Genomic DNA, 18,789 nt, shown 5'->3' with positions numbered 1-18,789 from the left:
GGTTCGCGCCTCAGTGTTTGTGGCCGTACTGTACGGCGTCCCCTGGGTTTTCACTCCGCTGTACTGTATTCACACCACACGACGGACGGAGCTCACGAGCTCGCGCTCGCACATGCTCAGTGGCGGCAGATGCTCGGTTTGTTGGCCCCTCCCCGGTTTGCGCGAGACACACAGCAGAAGAGGACCGTCCATCGCGTCGCGCGAGTGGAACGCGGGACACCTGAGCGCGTCACGCTGGCCAGGTAATAGATTGGAAAAGACGAGCTATTCTGGTAGTACGGATGCTTGCGTGAAAAACCTGGACTGTGTGTGTGTTAAAGAAAGAGAGAGAGAGAGAGAGAGAGTGAGTGTGTGAGTGTGTGTGTATGCGCGCGCGGCTCCAGAAAGTACAGCACTCAGATTGCCGGGAGCCCGTAGGAGAACGCACAGGCGTGTAGCGGCCAGTGGGGATCGCCATCCCGTTACTGTGTGATTTACAGCTCCCTGCCTCCTTGCAGAGGTGCGCTGTAACCAGCAGCCCCTGCCGAATGACAGCTCGCGCTGCACCGCACTCGACGCCGGAGTGATGTAGTGTCTGCGATCGTAAATTGCCGAAAATCTGACTAAAAAAATCATTTTGACACAGCGGATCAGAGGGTGTATGTAATAAGCGACTGGAGAGGTGCGTTAAATTGCTTTTTTTTTTTTTTTCTTGGACGGCAAGTAATTCGTTTTTTTTTTTTTTTTTTTTCTCCATTTTGCATGCTTAGAAATCATATCTCTATAATGAACGGCTATGGCACGCGCCCGCGTTGCCTGTGGGCGCGGGACTGTCGCGCGCGTGCCCCTGCAGCCGCTGCCCGGTGCGTCCTGGGAAACCTCAGACTTGAGGAGAACGACTGAGGGTGAGGGAGAGCAGTGATGAAGACTGCTCCAGTGTGCGCCTTCGTGACTGATTCACATTTTTTTAGCATTTGTCTCTCTTCCTCACACACTCTCACACACGCGCGCCGACGGAACTACGCGAGTCCACCAGAGAAAACTGCACAGCACTTTGTTTGGAAGAAGGGGTTCCACATCATCTTCTTATCAGCAACACTTTAGCCTAGGGTATACTCATTTCCCACACTTATATTTCTCATACTTCAAGATTTTCAATCACAGTTATGGAATTATGAAAATGTTTGCGGTTATAGATTCAGTCCTCGACACTCGATAAACTGAGTGCGTTTGCATTTTGTACCTGGGTGAGTGCATGTATGTGTGATGAGTGCATGAGACTGAAGAGAAGCTCATCAAATTCATGGCGCTGGGGTTTCTTTGAGGGGGGGGGGAGGCACTGGTGGGCACTGGGTTATAATAAGGCAGACACAGTGAGAACTCTGGTTGACACGTGGCATGGAGTCTGCCAGCTCTGGTGTGAACTGTGTGTGCTGTCTCCCTGCCCAGCCATGGCGCACAGGCCATACCCAAGCGTGGTAAACACCTGTACATGTGTTTGTGATGGGTGGTGTTAGAGGGCAATAGTAGGTATGAACGATGAAGATGTTCCGGGCTGTGATTGGCTCCGTTTCTCCAGGGAGTCCCTTTTCTCACCGCAGTCCCGCCGCTGTTGTTGATACCAGGCATCCCGTGGCAGCGTACAGCACAGGTCTACCTGAAAAGTTGCAAAATAAAGACAGAAAAATAACCCGTAAGCTAACTGCAAGACTTTAACTGCATCACTTCAGTATCCTGCCTAATGAACAGTGGAAATGGAAACTGGGTATGTATGTTGCTTAATAGTAATAATGTATAATAGTTGTGCTAATAATAGTAGCAGAAAATGTGGTCTGTTCTCCATGTGACAGAAGCAGTGCTTTTTCAGAAGTGTGCTGATGGGAGGGAGGGAGGGAGGGAGGGAGGGGGGTGTTGGGTGGGTTAATGCAAATGTGTTTCTTCTTAAATTTTATTTTAAAATAGGAGTTTTATGTAGGCCTTTCCCAGTCCTGCAAAAATTTTAGAACTTAGCCAACTTCACTGACAAATATTGGCGTGTGGTGACCGTCCCCTCATTTGCACGGCATTGGGCCATATGGATGGGCTCCTGCGATGGCAGCACTCGGGAACGCTGCTTGGTGCCGACTGAGTTTGTCTGTGGAGGAAGACTACAGCATTCTGTCAGTCAGTGTGGCTGTGCTCCGAGCACTAACAAGATTAGTGGGCCCTCTTGCCTTATCCAGCCAAAGAATCACCCTGGCAACAGGGATCTGTTACCACGGGCTACCGGCAGCAGAACCCTTTCTCCTGTCCTCCTTGCGACAGGTACTGCCAATCAGATCGATACGGACACAAAACAAAAAACCCCAGGGAAAAAAATTCTTACTGCAAAAATTAACATAAGGCTGGCTTTCCATCAACATCCCGTGGACCCAAAATCTTCTGCACAAACAACTCATTGTTGTTTTCAGTGTCAGGGTAACTACCTGGAGCTGGAACAGCTAAGCTGGTCCTGGCTAATGTGGAGCATGGGACCACCAGAGGACACAGATACAGAGGCAAACTCAAATTTTTCTGCATGGTGTTGTTCTCCCCCACCACCACGGGCTCTCCTGTCTTCTACTCACCGGAGTCCGTTTCCAGGGTTACTGCTGGTCTGGCAGTCACACCCAGCAAGATGATGGCAATGTGATGAAGTGGAGTACCAGTGTGTGTGGGTGTGGTTCTGGCAGGCCCGCAGTGTAAGACTGCAAGCAATTATTTACTTTCATATTCATGCTATTCATTATATGCTTGTTTTTTAACTCTACATTTTGCATGATATAGAAATGTTATTTTGTGTTTGTGTGTAAAGAATTGTTCAAATCTCTCTGATCGGGAACCATTTACCCCACTGGTTAGTACATGTGTCTGGACCTTGGCTCCTTGCCCATGTAATAATGCAGTAATGTGCTTATAGGGATTAGCAAAGGATCCTGGATCTGTTATTGTTACACCACTGTTTTGTCATTAGTGTTTGCTATTCTCCCTATCCCGTCCTGGGTGTGTCCCCTCCTCCTCCTCTGGCCTTACGCCCTGTGTTACCGGGTAGGCTCCGGTTCCCCGCAACCCCGTATGGGACAAGCGGTTCTGAAAATGTGTGTGTGTGTGTGTGTATTCTCCCTATCTAAATTAGAGGCTCTGGCTAAGAGTAAAATCTAAACACCATCAGTCATAACTAGATGGTATTAAATATGCCATGAAATAATGCATGCTTTTCAGTGTCCTGAAAGTAAAGCTGGTCTTTAGTTTTTAGAGGAAGCAGTGATTACAGCATATGGCAAGGTTTGTTGGAGAAGAGCAGTATAGGGCCATAAAGCTTTGGAATCAAAGGTCACAGGCTTGGAAAGGTAAGGAGATGAGCCAGTAAGGAAACTCTGACCCAGGCCCAATGCCTCTTTCTTCTCGGTCAAATACTTCTCCCTGCCATACAGTGACCCCTGTGAAGCCATTGCTGTTATTGCAGGCACGAGACGGCATGTTCTCCTCGGTGAAGGCCTTTGAGGGCCAGCACTACTCCTCGCTGAAGAAGCGATGCCTGCAGAGGGGGATGCTATTTGAAGACCCCTGCTTCCCTGCTATTGACGAATCCTTGTTCTACCACGGCAACCGTATCGGACGGGTGCACTGGAAGAGGCCTCAGGTGAGCTATGTGCTATCAATCTGTCAGTCATTCACTGAAAGTGTTAGTCAATCATTCAGTGAAGCATGCAGTTCATCTTGGTATCAGTAAGACCAAGGCTTCTATTACTTCCTCACTCATGCTTAAAGGACACAAAGGCATGTCTATGATTTTCTATTAAAAAGTAAACCAAGAGAGACTGTGTTGATGGCTATAGCTGTAATTTTGAGACTAGACTGGTTAGGGCTATCTGTCAACATGTTGTGGCCTTGGCGGGTCCAGTCAAAACTCTTTTTCCCCATTATTACCTGTCATCCAATGCAGTGCATTGGAATGTATCCCTGAAGTATATGGCACAAGACAGGGTACACCCTGGATAGGACGCCAGTTCATTGCAGGACAAACACATATACATACAACACATGTCCATCCACACACTAGGGGCAATTTAATGTCATCAGCTCACCTAAAACACTTGTCTTTGGCTGTGAGGGGAAACCAGAGAACCCAGAGGAACCCAAAAATTGCACACATTCAAACCTGCAGCACAGGAGCTGTGAAGCACCAAGGCCACCTGCTGCGCCACTGTGCCGCCCTCAGTAAAAAACTTTCATTATGTATAAAGATATTGGATATGTGTAAAGAGTGATAGCATAAGAATTCTCTTGTGCACCCTGGCATGCTGCTTTGTACTCTCTCTTTGACAGGGTGTGAATAGAGTGTGAATGCAGGTTTGCATTCTCAGTTCAACAGGTTGTGTATTTCACAGAGTTTGAACATATTAGTCCCTTGTTGATTCAGACACAGCCGTGCCAGTGTGCTGACTGATTTGGCAATACCCGCAGTTTGTGAGAAGGCCGCTAGAATATCGGTCACATCGGCTCACGCACGGGTCGTTGTTAGCAAATAGTTTTTGCATTATTATTGACTGAGAGGGAGTCAAAGGGACCACTGCATTTCTGCCATTTTGGGTTGGAATAGAATATTTCTGCTGAGTCAGACCACAGTTTGGCATTGTTTGTCAAATAACACTTGTCAGAGTACACTGACTGGGAATACATTATGTCCTTGCTGTCACGGTAATAAACATCTTGGCTCTGCCCCCAGTATAGAGTACAGCCTCGATCCAGTGATTTCAACATGAAATGATCAACAAAACTAGCAACGTTTTTTTTTTTTTTTTTTTTTTAAAAATCCAAGGCAATTGCAGTGTTTATCGTAAAAACACGTATTTCAAGTGACTTCGTTGTTTTGTGTTTTCCTCCTGTAATCTGTGTGAGGAATTTAAGACCTCATGTAACAGACCATTCACACTCTGAGTGATGTCTTCACTGCACTTACACCGAATTACAGTACATTACATTTATTCAATTAGCAGACACTCTCCTTCAAAGTAACGTACAACTCAGAGTAAACAGGGCATTTTATCAACGGGTGAAGAGCATTAGGTGCAGACATGCAGTTCTTGAAGCACAGTTTCTTTTTACTGGTGCACATTATGCGAGTAATTGCATACGGAATTGAGTTTAACATTAAATAGAAAGTAGATTGTAATAGATGGTATGAAGCAAATTTATGGGTGGCACAGCAGTACAGCTAGTAGCTTAGCTGCCTCACAGTGCCTGGGTGGTGCATGAGAATGTGCTTTTGATCCCTACTCGGTCTCTGTGGAGTTTGCATGTTCACCCTGTGTTTCCATGAGAGATTTTTCTGAGCGCTCTGGTTTCCTCCCACAGTCAAAAGCCATGTAGTTCTGGTGAATTGGCGATGCTAAATTGCTTGCAGTCCCATCCACAGGGTTAGTCAGTGTTGGTCCCAAGCCTGGGTAAAATAATGAGAGTTGATATCAAGAAGGACATCTGGTCATAAAATCTCTGCTCCAAATGCTGTGGCACTTGGAGGTAAAACAGCCAAACTTGGGTTCTCCTGGAAATATTCTCTATAGAACTGAGTAATAGTAGTTGGTGTGATGCAAATTTATGGAGAGGGAGGGAGAGGGAGATCTCATCTGACCACAATAGGTCAAAAGTCGGCTTTCCCTATTGGACGTTGTATGAGTGCGACCAGCAAGCAGCCAGGAGTGGTGAACTGTACTGTTTTTGATGGAGTGTAGGAAGTGATCAGGTCTCATAGGTGTTTGGGTACATTCTAATCTGTGACAAGAGGTCTCCAAGAGAAGCCAGTATGAGAGCATCCAGTGGGGTGCACATGCAGAGCACCTCATCTTGTGTCCTTCCTTTTAAGGCTATGTGGATAGTCTCACTCTCGCTTCTCTCACTGAGCTCCTTTGTGTATCTCTGTCTTTCCCTCACCTTCTCTGTTCGTTTGTCACAGAATGATGGCCAGTTTCAGATAGCAAGGTCCATAAAGTATACAGCTTGACGGCGTACCTAGAGCTGTCAGTGGCTGCGTGGGCAGTGATTTATTGTACAGCCACACACTGTGACCTCTGCTGTAAATTCATGGTGACTGCAGGCTCAGTGGCAGAGCACTCTGGCCTCTCCTCTCCATTGTGGTATCCCACCTCTCTGTTTCTCTCAGCCTCTTGCTCTTGTTAAGATCCAAGCTAAATGCCACATGGGCATGTGGCCAGTATTTTGTCCGCAGTGCAAAAACTCTATTCCCTCTTTGTATTCACTCATGCCTTCTCTGTCTGTACCACCCATTCACCCTCCCCCTCTCTACCACATACCCAGGAGCTGTGCGATGACCCCCACCTATTTGTAGATGGCATCAGTGCCCATGACCTGCACCAGGGACAGCTAGGAAACTGCTGGTTCGTGGCTGCCTGCTCCAGCTTGGCCTCCAGGGAGTCACTATGGCAGAAAGTGAGTTTGTGTGTTTCTGTGTGTATGCCTGCAAGTATGTTTACAATCATAGATATATGAGTTTTTTTGCTTATTTACAGGTCATTCCTGACTGGAAAGAACAGGAGTGGGACCCTGAGAAGCCTGAGACTTACGCTGGGATCTTCCATTTTCGCTTCTGGCGTTTTGGAGAATGGGTAGATGTGGTGATTGATGATCGACTGCCCACTGTGGACAACCAGCTTGTCTACTGCCACTCAAATGACAGCAATGAGTTCTGGAGTGCCCTAGTGGAGAAGGCTTATGCCAAGCAAGTACAGCCTATAATAATCTTGTTTAAAGATTTAAAGCAACTAATTTACATTAGAGGGTCAGTAGGTGAACCAGTCAGAGTACTGGAATCCCCATTAAGCCCCATTTGAATGTCTCTGGGAAATCATGTTAGTAACATTATTTAAAAAAATTTGGTTATTGTTGTGATTATTCTTTTTCTGTTAATGTTCAAAGCTCTGACACTAGAGATGTCTCTGTTTCATGCCATGTAGGGTGTACGGTTGCTATGAAGCATTGGATGGTGGAAACACAGCTGACGCCCTGGTGGACTTCACGGGAGGTGTGTCAGAGCCCGTGGACTTGGTGGAGGGTCAGTTTGCCCAGGATGAGGTGGCCCGCAACCAGCTCTTTGAGAGGGTCCTGAAGGTTCACAACCGAGATGGACTCATCAGCTGTTCCATCAGGGTGAGGGGCACAGCTAGTCGCACCTCAGGTTTTCTACTCGCAGCACAAGTTTCATCTTCACTGTTATGTCTTACAGTGGTCTTGTAATCTATACATACCCAAGTAGCTTGAAATTATAACTTGCAGTGCATGGCTCACAGCACAGACTGCAAAGTCTGTAGGCAGGTAGGTAGCAAGAGAAAATTAATTTGTTTTTTCTCAGGTGGCATTTATGGTAATAACGCATTTCACATTGATACAAGCCAAACTGTTTCTATGTCAATTGACCATGAACTAAGGGTGATTGACATTCACAGCATAAATCCACCAGTAAGGAGTAGACAGTGGCAGAAAAAAGTTGCAGGTTCAGATGTTAGGAATGGTTCTTGCTGAAGCTGAAGTTGGGTAATTACACTGAAGTTTGGTAAAAATGGGTAATGCAGACAGATCGCTTACAATGGTTCAGCAAATGTTTAAGGGACCCTTTTTTATACACCCTGGTGCGTGTGCGTGAAATGAGTGATAGTGAGTATCGAAAAACTGTTCATATTCATGGTTTTTTCAGGAATACATTAAAGCAGGCAAACAGCACAGTGACAAACATAATGAATCAACCAAAAAAAGGTATACGTAAAAATCTTTCACTATTATGCCCCACTTGGACTCACAAGTTCCTGCCAAACTGCTGCTCTGTGATCAACAGATACTGTCAGGCTGGTCTCTCTATTGGATGGAGGTGATTTCATTGAAAAAAATGCGAATGATGAAGCTTTTTAGAACCAGCGCTCAGGCAGTTCCCTAGAGTCATGCTGTAATTACTGTTTTCTTCTGACACAAAAAGCAAATCCAGGAGTGTGTGAGCTCAGCAACTACAGGTGTTTTCCTCAGTAGCAAAGGCCATTTATTTTGCCTTCACACTGTCTAGGGGCATATGCTTAAAATTACCTGAGGAAGTGACTGCTCTGCTGGTTCCCAGGCCACCACGGTGGAGGACATGGAGGCACGCCTGGACTGTGGCCTGGTAAAGGGCCATGCCTATGCTGTGACAGATGTGCGCAAGGCACGTCTGGGACATGGCCTGCTGGCCTTCTTCAAGTCTGAAAAGCTCAACATGATCCGGATGAGGAACCCCTGGGGGGAGAAGGAGTGGAGTGGGCCCTGGAGTGACAGGTAACATGCTGCCCTCTTCAGGCATGGAGAACCAACATGTCATTAACTTAGTAGAGACAAATTCACTCGACCACAGAATTTACTTCCAAATTGCTTCAGTAAACATGTAATTTATAAAGCGGTACGTGAAGTTAAGTAATAACGTTAAGTGATGTGAAAGTAGTTGCATGAACAGTTGCTGGCTATGTTAACTAGTTACAAATATGTAGACTGACTCAAATGTCGAGAAAACAATAGCATATTTCGGGGGCATGAGAAAAAGCTGGGCAGATGAAAATTTCATAATAGATTTTGACTGGAAGGCAAAACATTAGGTATAAGACATATTGACAGAATACCGTTGCAAAGACTTAGGGACACATAGGACTGTTGTTAAGAGTCAGGAGCCTTCTGAAGGAACTTAATGGGAACAGAAGACACACACTGTAGAGGAACAGTGACTTTTTCTCATTTATTGTCTTCAGATCAATCGGCCTGGCACAGCTGATGTACTACGTACATGGAAGGCAAATGTGTGAGGCCATAATGAGATAATCCAATCAGCCCACAGTGCCTCTCAGTGCAAACAGATCACTCTCTTGGGTTGCCTTTATTGACTTTGAATAATTTAACAAGATGAATCTGTATTATAAGTATACAGTATATTGATTAATCAATAATAACAAATACAGCTTCAGAGAATTTTGTATTAAACATATGCATCAGTAGGTAGTGTAGCTGACATGTTCATGTACCGTACAGATTGGCAATTTAAACCCTGCTCCTCATTGCTGGTCTAGTATTCTTGAGCAAGATACTAACCCTGCACTGCTCTGGTGAAAGTGTCCAATTGTATAAATCAGGCAGTTCTGTAAGGCACTTTGGGTAAAAGTGTTAGCTAACAAAACAATTGATTACTCAATATATATATATAAAGCGATACATGAAGTGAAGTAATAACGTTAAGTAATGTGAAAGTAGTTGCATGAACAGTAGCTGACTACGTTAACTACTTACAAATATGTAGACTGACTGAAATGTTGAGAAAACAATAACATATTTCAGGGGGCATGAGAATATATATATAAAATTCAGGGGGGTGTGGTGGCATGGCAGTTTTGGCCAGTCCCTGCTGTGTGGTGGGTCTGGGTTCAAGCCCTGCTTGGGGTAACTTGCAGCAGACTGGCATCCCATCCTGAGTGTGTCCCCACCCCCTTTGGCTTTGCGTCCTGTGTTGCCAGGTAGGCTCTGGCTCACCGCAGCCTCCATCGGGACAAGCGCTAGTTGACACTTACATGACAATGACATATATATAATTCTTATACTGTAGGCTTTACAGCTTAAACTCCCAAGTTGCAAAGTGCCAGAGCTGATTAAGAATTAAGATGATATTTGAATTTGCTCTTTTGTCCACATATTCAATTTTCATTAGTATGGTGCTGATATCCCACAGATACCTAAACACAGATTATACATTTAATTGAGATTCACAGTTGGTTGCTTGACGTCTACCATCATGCGACATCACTAATCTATGAAATTTGATCCAAAGTGATGTGCATATCTGAAAGTTCAATTTAAACCATTTTCCTTATCATAATCAGTATTTTGTGCAAGGATGAAGCAGCACTTTTTTTCCCCTTCTGGAATTAGAGTTTGGAACAGACTAGTTCCTTAGCCAGGCTGCTACCTACTCTAAACCTGTATTAAATTTTACATGGGCAGTTCACATACATACACCAGCTCGACAAACTGACCACAGCAAAATCCTTGGGGGTAATATCTTGTTTACCCAGTAGGTCTGATGAAAATTATTTCTGCACTGTTTCACTGGGTTTAGGGAATGCAATTGGATATGTATACAGATCAGGTTTTTGTTTGGGTGAAAACTTAATTGCTTTGTCCTGAGCTGGAAGTAAAAAGGACCGAGTGGCATTGTGATTGCATGTCACTTCTGTTACAGCTCAGAAGAATGGAACAAGGTGAGCAAGAGCGAGCGGGAGAAGCTGGGCGTCACTGTCGAAGATGACGGAGAGTTCTGGTGAGTGTGTAGCTTCCACCTTGCCCTCTGTCAGAAGCTAGGGATGTGACGGAGCTGATTAAACTCCGTATCCGTTGAATGTGGATTTAAACTTAGAAATCCGTATGGATGCGAATGCGATTTTTAATGAAAATTAAAATGGAAAGTATAGTTTTTACTAATCCGCAGGTACTTATCAATTAAATAATAAAAATAAATATTGATTTGGTTTCAACTTTACATACTGGAGTAACAAAGTAGGCCCAATGCATTTCGTTGTGTAATCGATATGCCAAAATACGTGCAAATCATTGAGTAGTGATTCACATATAAAGGGGTTTACCGGTGCGCATGTAGTACTGTACAATCATTAATTATCACAGTCTCTCTAAAGTGTGCCAAGACTTCTGAACAGCAATACATATACATATAAAATAAACCTTATTATGAGCTGTGTTGCTTTGACTACTTTTCTCCCACATCAAATTTGTAGCTGCCGAAAAAGTGTTGATAAAATTTGATGGATCTTAGATCTGCCAAAAACATCTGAAGTTTGACAATGTTTGAATTTGAATTTGAACTTCATCACATCCATAGTCAGAACACACACACACAAAAATACACAAAGCCTTGGCTGTTCTTCCCTGTCACAGTTTTCCTGTGTAACTGTAATGAATCAACTGTCCAGTAGTTCCAACATCCCACTTCCCTGCGTACTCTCTGTGGATATAGGGGATCAACTCAACATATCTGTTATACATTCTTGTTTTACCCCTAACTCATACCCTCCTCTTTTGTCTACCCAGGATGAACTTTGATGACTTCTGTCAGTACTTCACTGACCTAGTCCTATGTCGTCTTATCAACACGTCCTACTTGAGTATCCACAAGACTTGGGAGGAGGAGGTGATGCGGGGCTCTTGGGTGAAAAGGGATGATGCACTAAGGAACCGTGCCGGAGGCTGCATTAACCATAAAGTCACCTTCCTGCAGAATCCCCAGGTGAAGACCGGCACAAGCTAACCCTGTGGGATTGCAGCAATCCTGTGGGATTTTACAGTTGGAAGCAATGGCATTTTGCGTGTGTTTGTGTGTATATGTGTGTGCGCAGTATGTCTTCGATGTGAAGAAAGTGGAGGATGAAGTTCTAATCTGCCTGCAGCAGAAGGAACGTTGTGGCCGAAACAAAGAGGGCAAGGGAGAGAACCTGGCCATCGGCTTCGACATCCACCGGGTGACCAGAGGCTTGGGACCACAGTGGGAGGGGCTGGGCTGCACACGGGGGCGGGTGTTATTGTAGTCAGAGGTAGGTGTGGGATGATTTGGGGAGTGAAAAATTGTGAAAGCAGCTCAACAGAATGGTGCCCAGCAGAGTGAGTGGGGGAAGTATAGATTTGTTTGCGATGGGTGGGGACAAACAGTGTGTGAGGAAGAGCCTTGGATGCTGACAGTCAGAAACTGGTCTGAAGAGGTGGTGCTGACACAACGCACTTTCTACTCCTTCAGGTAGAACTTAATAGGAAATACCGCATGCATTCGACCCAGAATAAAGTTGGCGGATCAATCTACATCAACTCCCGGTGTGTCTTTCTGCGAAAGGAGCTGAAGGAGGGACGCTACATTATCATCCCTACAACCTTCGACCCTGGCCAACAGGGCGAATTCCTTCTCCGGGTCTTCACAGATGTGCCTTCAGATTGCAAGTAAACCAGCTGTCTCTTATTCCCAGCTAAGTTCCGTGCCATGGTTTCAGGCTGGATTACTAAACCAGCTAAATTTCTAGCCCCAAAGGCAATGAGAATGTTTTAACTAACTCAGGGTTAGTGAATGATAAGAGTTTATATATAGTATTTTTTTTCTGTGTCCTCCTCACTAGGGACAACAGCAAGTCACAGTAGGGATGATAGGAGGAAAAGTCTATAAAATTATTGCCAATTACTTAACAAAACAAAGTCATTCAGCAAGGTGGTGAAATGGGTAATTCTGGTGCCTTAGAGACCCTGGGTTGTAGTTTTGGATTTGGGGATCGATACCCACTTAGACCGTGTGGAGTCTGTTCTCCCCCGTTTCCCCATGGGTTTCCTTCCATAGTCCAAAGACATAAATGAAACAAGGTAAGTTATTTCTGAACCCTCTCTTACCATGAAAACCACAACAGTGGTCATCATGAGTCAACTTAGACTCACTGGCACTTAGCTTACTCTACCATACTAAACAAAATATGAGAACATCATGTTTTGAACACAGCTTCTTCTGATAGAGCATTATTAGGGATGGCATTTTTGTGACAAAGTCAAGTTTTAAAAGTTCTACTTTCTCTTTCTATTTATACACGTATTTATCTATGTTCGTCTGTTTCTGACTGGGGTTCAGAGAGCTCACCCTGGATGAACCACCACAGACCTGCTGGACTGGCATGTGCGGCTACCCCCAAGTTGTGACCCAGGTGCACGTGCTAGGGGCCGAGGGTCTTCAGGGCCCAGATTCCAATGGAGGTGCGCACAACCACCCATATACAGGGTACAGCAAATGGAGGAAGCAGTGCGTCAGACAAAGCTGACAAATGATTGTGTTTGAAAAGTACCTTTCCTTAGCACAGCCTCCAGCTACAAAGAGTTGTATTTGCTGATTTGGTCCATTTACTCAAGGCCTGGGTACTGGTCTTAGGGGGTATTTAAGATAAGTCATGTCTGAGGAGGAGAGTAATGAGTTACATTTAGTGTGTTACTTGTACTTAAGTAAATCTCTGGAGAAAATGCACTTTTCAGAGTCATTTTTGGCATTGGTACTTTTCATTTTAATATTTTTTCCCAAGGAGGGCGCGGTGGCGCAGTGGGTTGGGCCGGGTCCTGCTCTTGGGTGTGTCTGGGGTTTGAGTCCCGCTTGGGGTGCCTTGCGACGGACTGGCGTCCCGTCCTGGGTGTGTCCCCTCCCCCTCCAGCCTTGCGCCCTGAGTTGCCGGGTTAGGCTCCGGTTCCCCGCGACCCCGTATGGGACAAGCGGTTCGGAAAGTGTGTGTGTGTGTGTGTGTGTGTGTGTGTGTGTGTGTGTATTTTTTCCCATATTTTTAATCTGAATTTACTTAGTTTAATTTTTATTATCATTTTATTTTACCCCTATTTTATGCAGAACAGAAATGGCATAGCACTCGTATTATCTAAATATATCCTTTCCCCATATAACAGGGTCTGGCACAAAACGAAACTGCTACAACAGATTATGCAAATAATTTGGGTCCTGATCATACACTCTAACTACTGTGTCACAATAAATAAAAATTTAATAATACAGATTTGTCATCATTTACTCACAGACTATGTACTTTAATAATCTCAGATAAAGCTATAATGAGTTAAAAATGCAGTGTAAGAAATATATTTATTCAGTTTTTTTTTTTTTTTTTTTTTTTTATCAACTGCTTGCTTATCTTTTGTACAGTGACTGTGATCCATGATCTGTCCTGGAAACATTTGGTTTGCAGCAGGGAATACTACGGATGGGATGCCAGCTTGTCAGAATGTTAATTTTATTATTTATTATTTATTTATAAATAACATATGCCACATTAGTCAGTAACTTCCCTCATTCATTAATTCAACTTCTTCATTATCTATACCATCAATAAAACTATTCATAGTAGAGATATAGCTTGATTTTTTTTTTTTTTTTTTGCTGGGTATTATCTGTGAAAGTCTCAGATATAACTATAATAAATAAAAAATACAATGAGTTATAATTTTAACTTCAAGCAAAATTGAAAGTAATTCAAAAGGACTGGCTTTACATAAAACTATGGCATCTTCATATATTCATTTGTTATGCCGATTTTGGCTTCTTTATTCCACTAAGATGCTGCATCCATGGTGCTGTTATTCATCACCAGCAGTGACAAACACCAGACACGAGCTGTGAGCTCTGTGGAAACCCTTTGAGTTCATCTGTTCTCGCATTGCTACTAGTGCGTTTTACTGCTAAACAGATGGGTGCTGAAATCCACACTAAACGGAAATGTTAAGAAATAAAGTGAAGTAAATACAAATTAAAACCACACTTACGTGAAAACAGGGAAGAGAGGAAAATTGCCCAGAGACTGACAGGGGATTGAACTCAGAGCCCGAGCGCTGAGACGCCATGTCTGTCAGTTTGTTCACTGAGTGAGTGCGAATTCGTTTGCATTGTTTTTTTTTCTCTTTAGTTTCTGTTGTTGGCATTAAAGGTTGAATTAATACACAAACATTTGATATCATACGTATGCGTGTATGTATGTTACGTCTGTGAGCGTTTAAGCGTTCGTTATTGTACTAACTCGGAAAGAGCTAAACGATCTCAGGTAGACAAACACCGTATCAAAAGCCCTGAAGTATTACCGAGTAACAACGAAAAGGGAAGATACCATGTTATTTAGTTTTATGATAACTAATATCATCCATTTAAATAACTGTACATTTTAATGGAATATTTTAGCATAAATAGGTGTCACTATGGGCGCTCAAGAACTTTTATCATTAAGACTAATGGTACGTCTTCGAGTTACGAGAGCTCGCCTTACGGAGAGTTTCTCAGGAACGCATTGCCTTCGCTTCGTAAGGCGGGGGAAGAGTATTTGCTTTATGAAAATTAATATATATAATATTTTTTTTTTTCCAAAATATAAAAATGAAATAATTTAATCATATTATTTGAGTAGTGTTTGGTAAGATACTTTTTTTTTTTTACCTTTAGTCATGCAAATTTTTTGGACAAGTTCTTTTACTTTACTTTTTAAGGTAACAGTAATTTTACTTCAGTATTATTTTTGGCACCTCTGCTGGTCAAAGACACAGACAGAGCTCTTCAGCTTTCTACACAAGAAGGGAAACGGCGTACCGACAAGAGGTACTTTAGCATCGTCTAGTGGCCAGTAGCTGTAGCTATGTGCCATTTTGTTTCTTCCCAGTCCTAGGGACCAGGGAGTACAGTATTGTTGATGAGAATGACAAGAAGAGTCTGTACTCTTAAGTGGCGTGTGCTTCGTCCTTGGGAAGTGTCTTTCTTGTAAATGGCTCTTGAGTGTTCTTGACAGGTGTTACAGTTGTGTGTGGCAGATACCGTAGCTATGATTCATTGACAGGGCGCCTGTCTCTCTCCAGCCCTGAACCCATATGTGGTGATCACGTGTGAAGGGGAAAAGGTGCGTTCACCGGTGCACAAGGACACACGCTGTCCTGACTTCGATGTGAAAGGACTCTTCTACAGGAAGAAGCCGAAGGACGGGATCCATATAGAAGTGAGTGAGTTTGTAGCCTTGGTTGTCACACCTTTACTGATAGACATTCATACATTTATAAAACCTTTTGCATTTCTGTTTGAGTTCCCTAATTATCCCTAATGATAATTTTACATGTATTTTAATTATATCTAAAAAGGGGCTCTGAATGTTCAGGTTACTGCCTCTGCCTCCTTTCACTAGCTGTGCTTCTTCTCTTTTCCCCAGTCTGTCAGTTTCTTCTCTCTCTTTAAGCTGGTCCCACTTTTCCAGGCTTTCTCTGTATTAGGTTAGATGTCAGTGGGCTTTATTTCTCAGTTATGTGCAGTATCCATTTCTGTTGCCAAAATCCAAAACACTGAGCCTTTCGACGTAATGGAATGACAAGCAATTTCTCTTTGCTTTCCTGTTTTTCTCTTTGTCTTCTTTTTACTCCACCAACCATGCCCAGATCTTCAGCAAGAATGTGATTGTAGATTCCTTCCTGGGTCAGATGACATTAACCAGTGACCCCAGTGGCCGCCAGGAGCATCATACAGTCCACTTGCGGGATAGGGGCAGTCGCCAGGGCAACGACCTGCCTGGAACGCTCACTGTTAGGCTGATTACATGCAATGAACTGACCAGTATCTGAGTCACACCCCCTTTCCCACCGCCGCTCCCTCCTTTTGGCACACCTTTGCCACGCCCCCTTGCCCAGGAACATGATTTACCAGATTGCAACAGCCTTTCTAGCTCTCTTTAAACACTTACTTGTATGTATTCTGCACGTGTGCCAGTTTGTTTACAAGGGCTACGCATGACCTCAAGGAGAGCATCAACTGCTGTGTTTCTGACCAATTAAGAGAGTGGCTAAGCCTCCAAGCAGTGTATCCGTCATGTGGCCTGAGCCCACCCCTTTTTCATAGACTCCCTAAATTCAGGTTTATTCCCTGCTGTCAGTATGAAGGGATCCCATTAACACCATGGAGCACCTCAGAAGTGGCTTGGTGTTTTTTTTTCTCCCTAGAAGGAAGAGTGCCTCTGAAGCCCCAGGGGTATTTGTTCCTTTGGAGGAGAGATTCTTCAGTTCCCCCCCTCTGACACCTTTTCAGAATGCCCATGGATCCCGTGTGCTAGAAGTTGTTCTTAGGTTTTTTAGATACTGTAGTTTGTAGCTTAGCAACATATGTACATATCTATATGTTACTTTTTTACTTTTTTCTTTTTTGCATTGTGCTGAACTAGTGCCACCATTTCAGTGCATCGTGGGACAGAAGAGAGAGATTTGATGCAGGCAGGAGTAGACTTAGCCTTAGGCATGCTTGACACACATGCCTGTTAGTAGAAGCTAGTAACATCACAATCTGTAGGGAAACATAATGTGCCATAACTGGAGTAATGTGACCAGGGTCCCACGCTCCACTGGTTCTGGTGTAAAAATACCAAAATGCACTGAACTTTCCACATAATGTCACTATTTGACCATTGCTGATCTGTGTCTTTTTTAAACCCATAGCCTTCAAGGATGTTAAATGCATTTTTTCAACTTTTCTTCAAGGTGGTAATTCACAAAATGAGGTTACAGGAGTTACCCAGGTAGCTTTCATAGACATGTTCACAAAGTCAAGATTGCTCAGTAGGAAGGATTTGAACCCTTTTCTATTAGACAATCATAATTATTAGCATGTTTACTTAATTATAGGTTGTACATGTAAGAAACTGTTCGGTGTGAATGATTGGCATCTACTTGATGTGATGAGTGGTCCATTTTTTTCTGGTGTACAGAAATGCCTTTAAATTTCATTTACATTTATTTTCTGACCATTAGAGTCCTTTAATGGGTGGATCATTGTTAAAATTGATGCCATTTGTTTTTATGCCACCATGTTTTTTCATTGGTAAATCCCTCCCTACATTTACTCTGGTGCTTCAGAAGGTTTGGTCAGTGGCAGCCTCATGTCTTACAGAGGAACCACTGAATGTACAATGATAGACAAAGTATTAGTGTGGCTAACATGAACCTCTGCAGTACGGAATATGAAACCAGGAGAATGTATTTCTAACAAATATCAAAATATACTGCAAATATCAGATTTCAGTGATTTTAATATGTATGGAGATGATAATCTTCAGTATTTGTAAATGATTCCGCAGAGTACGTATTGAACTCCACACTAGAAAGGAGAAACAAGTATATTTCCAGAACTTTCTGATTTCATTGGCCTTCAAGAGAGTAGATTGAAGATTTTATATAACTAAGATTTGTAAGAACACCACTGCCTGGGGCCAAACACTAAGGTTTTGTCTTTGACCATCCAGTCACTGCGTGTGGCTGAGAGTGACAGTCCATCGCAGTCCATCTTTCTGTTTGGACTGAAATGGTGCTATTCAGGTAGAATGCCTCATTTCAACCAGAACACTTCCAGAAATAAAACCAGTCATTTCAGGATTGCAAAGGGTGCCATGGCACAGAAAACAGTACTGACACACTGAAATCCAGTCATGGAGCTAAATTAGAAGTATGCCCCACATTCCTTGACTGTGCTGAATGTTTAAAACAGGCCAATGAAATTTTACACTTTTCTCCACTACCACAAACAGATATTTGACTGCAGCAATTTAGGATATTATATGCAAGTTTACAGTGGCAAAATACTATCTGCAGCCTATATTTTGTTTACTGAGGTGGAGGAAATGTATCTTTAATCAGTTAGCTGTATATGCTGCCACCATGACGGAAGTAAGAAAAACAATGGATAGAGTAGAATCAGCTCTCAGAAATTAATTGTACGTCTCTGTTGTTCAGCTTCCGCTAGCAACGCTGATGATGTCTGGAAAGTTAGAATGCACTTCTGTCTGACCCAAGTTGCATGGTAAAACACATGCAAATCGCAATGCATGTTAACACTCTATTTAGAGGACACAAAGGCCTTTTTAGCCAAGTACCTTTTGTCAGCATTTTCTACTTTTTCTGTTGTTTTTTTTTTTTTTTTTTTGAAATATCTGTCCTTTGAATCTTGGGTTAAAATTGATTATGTTAAGTGTTACTAACATATCTAATGGCTGTTTCTGTGTTTAAATACTGTATTTATTCTGTGTATTTGCTTATTAACAAATAGCACTTTGGGCCACTGTGGTTTTATAACTAATTGATTTAGGTGTTTATTTTCTATTTTATGTCAGTTTGTGGCATGAATTTGAAATAAACTTAATCTCTTTAACAGGAATATTTAATTCATCATTTTGCAGT

General features: G+C 43.1%; 1 protein-coding gene across 6 annotated transcripts; it reads left to right on the top strand.

Annotated features, from left to right (window-relative positions):
- The first annotated feature begins 68 nt into the window (after positions 1–68).
- LOC108921166 (calpain-5-like) lies at positions 69–18,487 on the top strand. 6 transcript variants are annotated; one of them, XM_029251215.1, is made up of 15 exons: positions 69–242; positions 750–884; positions 1,581–1,744; positions 3,464–3,640; positions 6,316–6,447; positions 6,528–6,736; positions 6,972–7,164; positions 8,120–8,313; positions 10,256–10,333; positions 11,119–11,314; positions 11,424–11,546; positions 11,819–12,015; positions 12,686–12,807; positions 15,442–15,578; positions 16,009–18,487. In XM_029251215.1, exons 3-15 carry the CDS (start codon positions 1,721–1,723, stop codon positions 16,189–16,191), a joined length of 1,965 nt encoding a protein of 654 aa, XP_029107048.1. In that variant the 5' UTR covers positions 69–242; positions 750–884; positions 1,581–1,720; the 3' UTR covers positions 16,192–18,487. The 6 variants fall into 6 exon arrangements, with proteins under 6 accessions (XP_029107048.1, XP_029107047.1, XP_018586019.1 ...); XM_029251214.1 differs by having other exon boundaries at positions 1,559–1,744; XM_018730503.2 differs by lacking the exon at positions 750–884.
- The last annotated feature ends 302 nt before the right edge of the window (positions 18,488–18,789 follow it).

This window comes from Scleropages formosus, chromosome 4 (assembly GCF_900964775.1).
Source record: "Scleropages formosus chromosome 4, fSclFor1.1, whole genome shotgun sequence".
NCBI classification, from domain to species: Eukaryota; Metazoa; Chordata; class Actinopteri; order Osteoglossiformes; family Osteoglossidae; genus Scleropages; species Scleropages formosus.
This window is presented reverse-complemented; position numbering and strand designations above follow the sequence as displayed.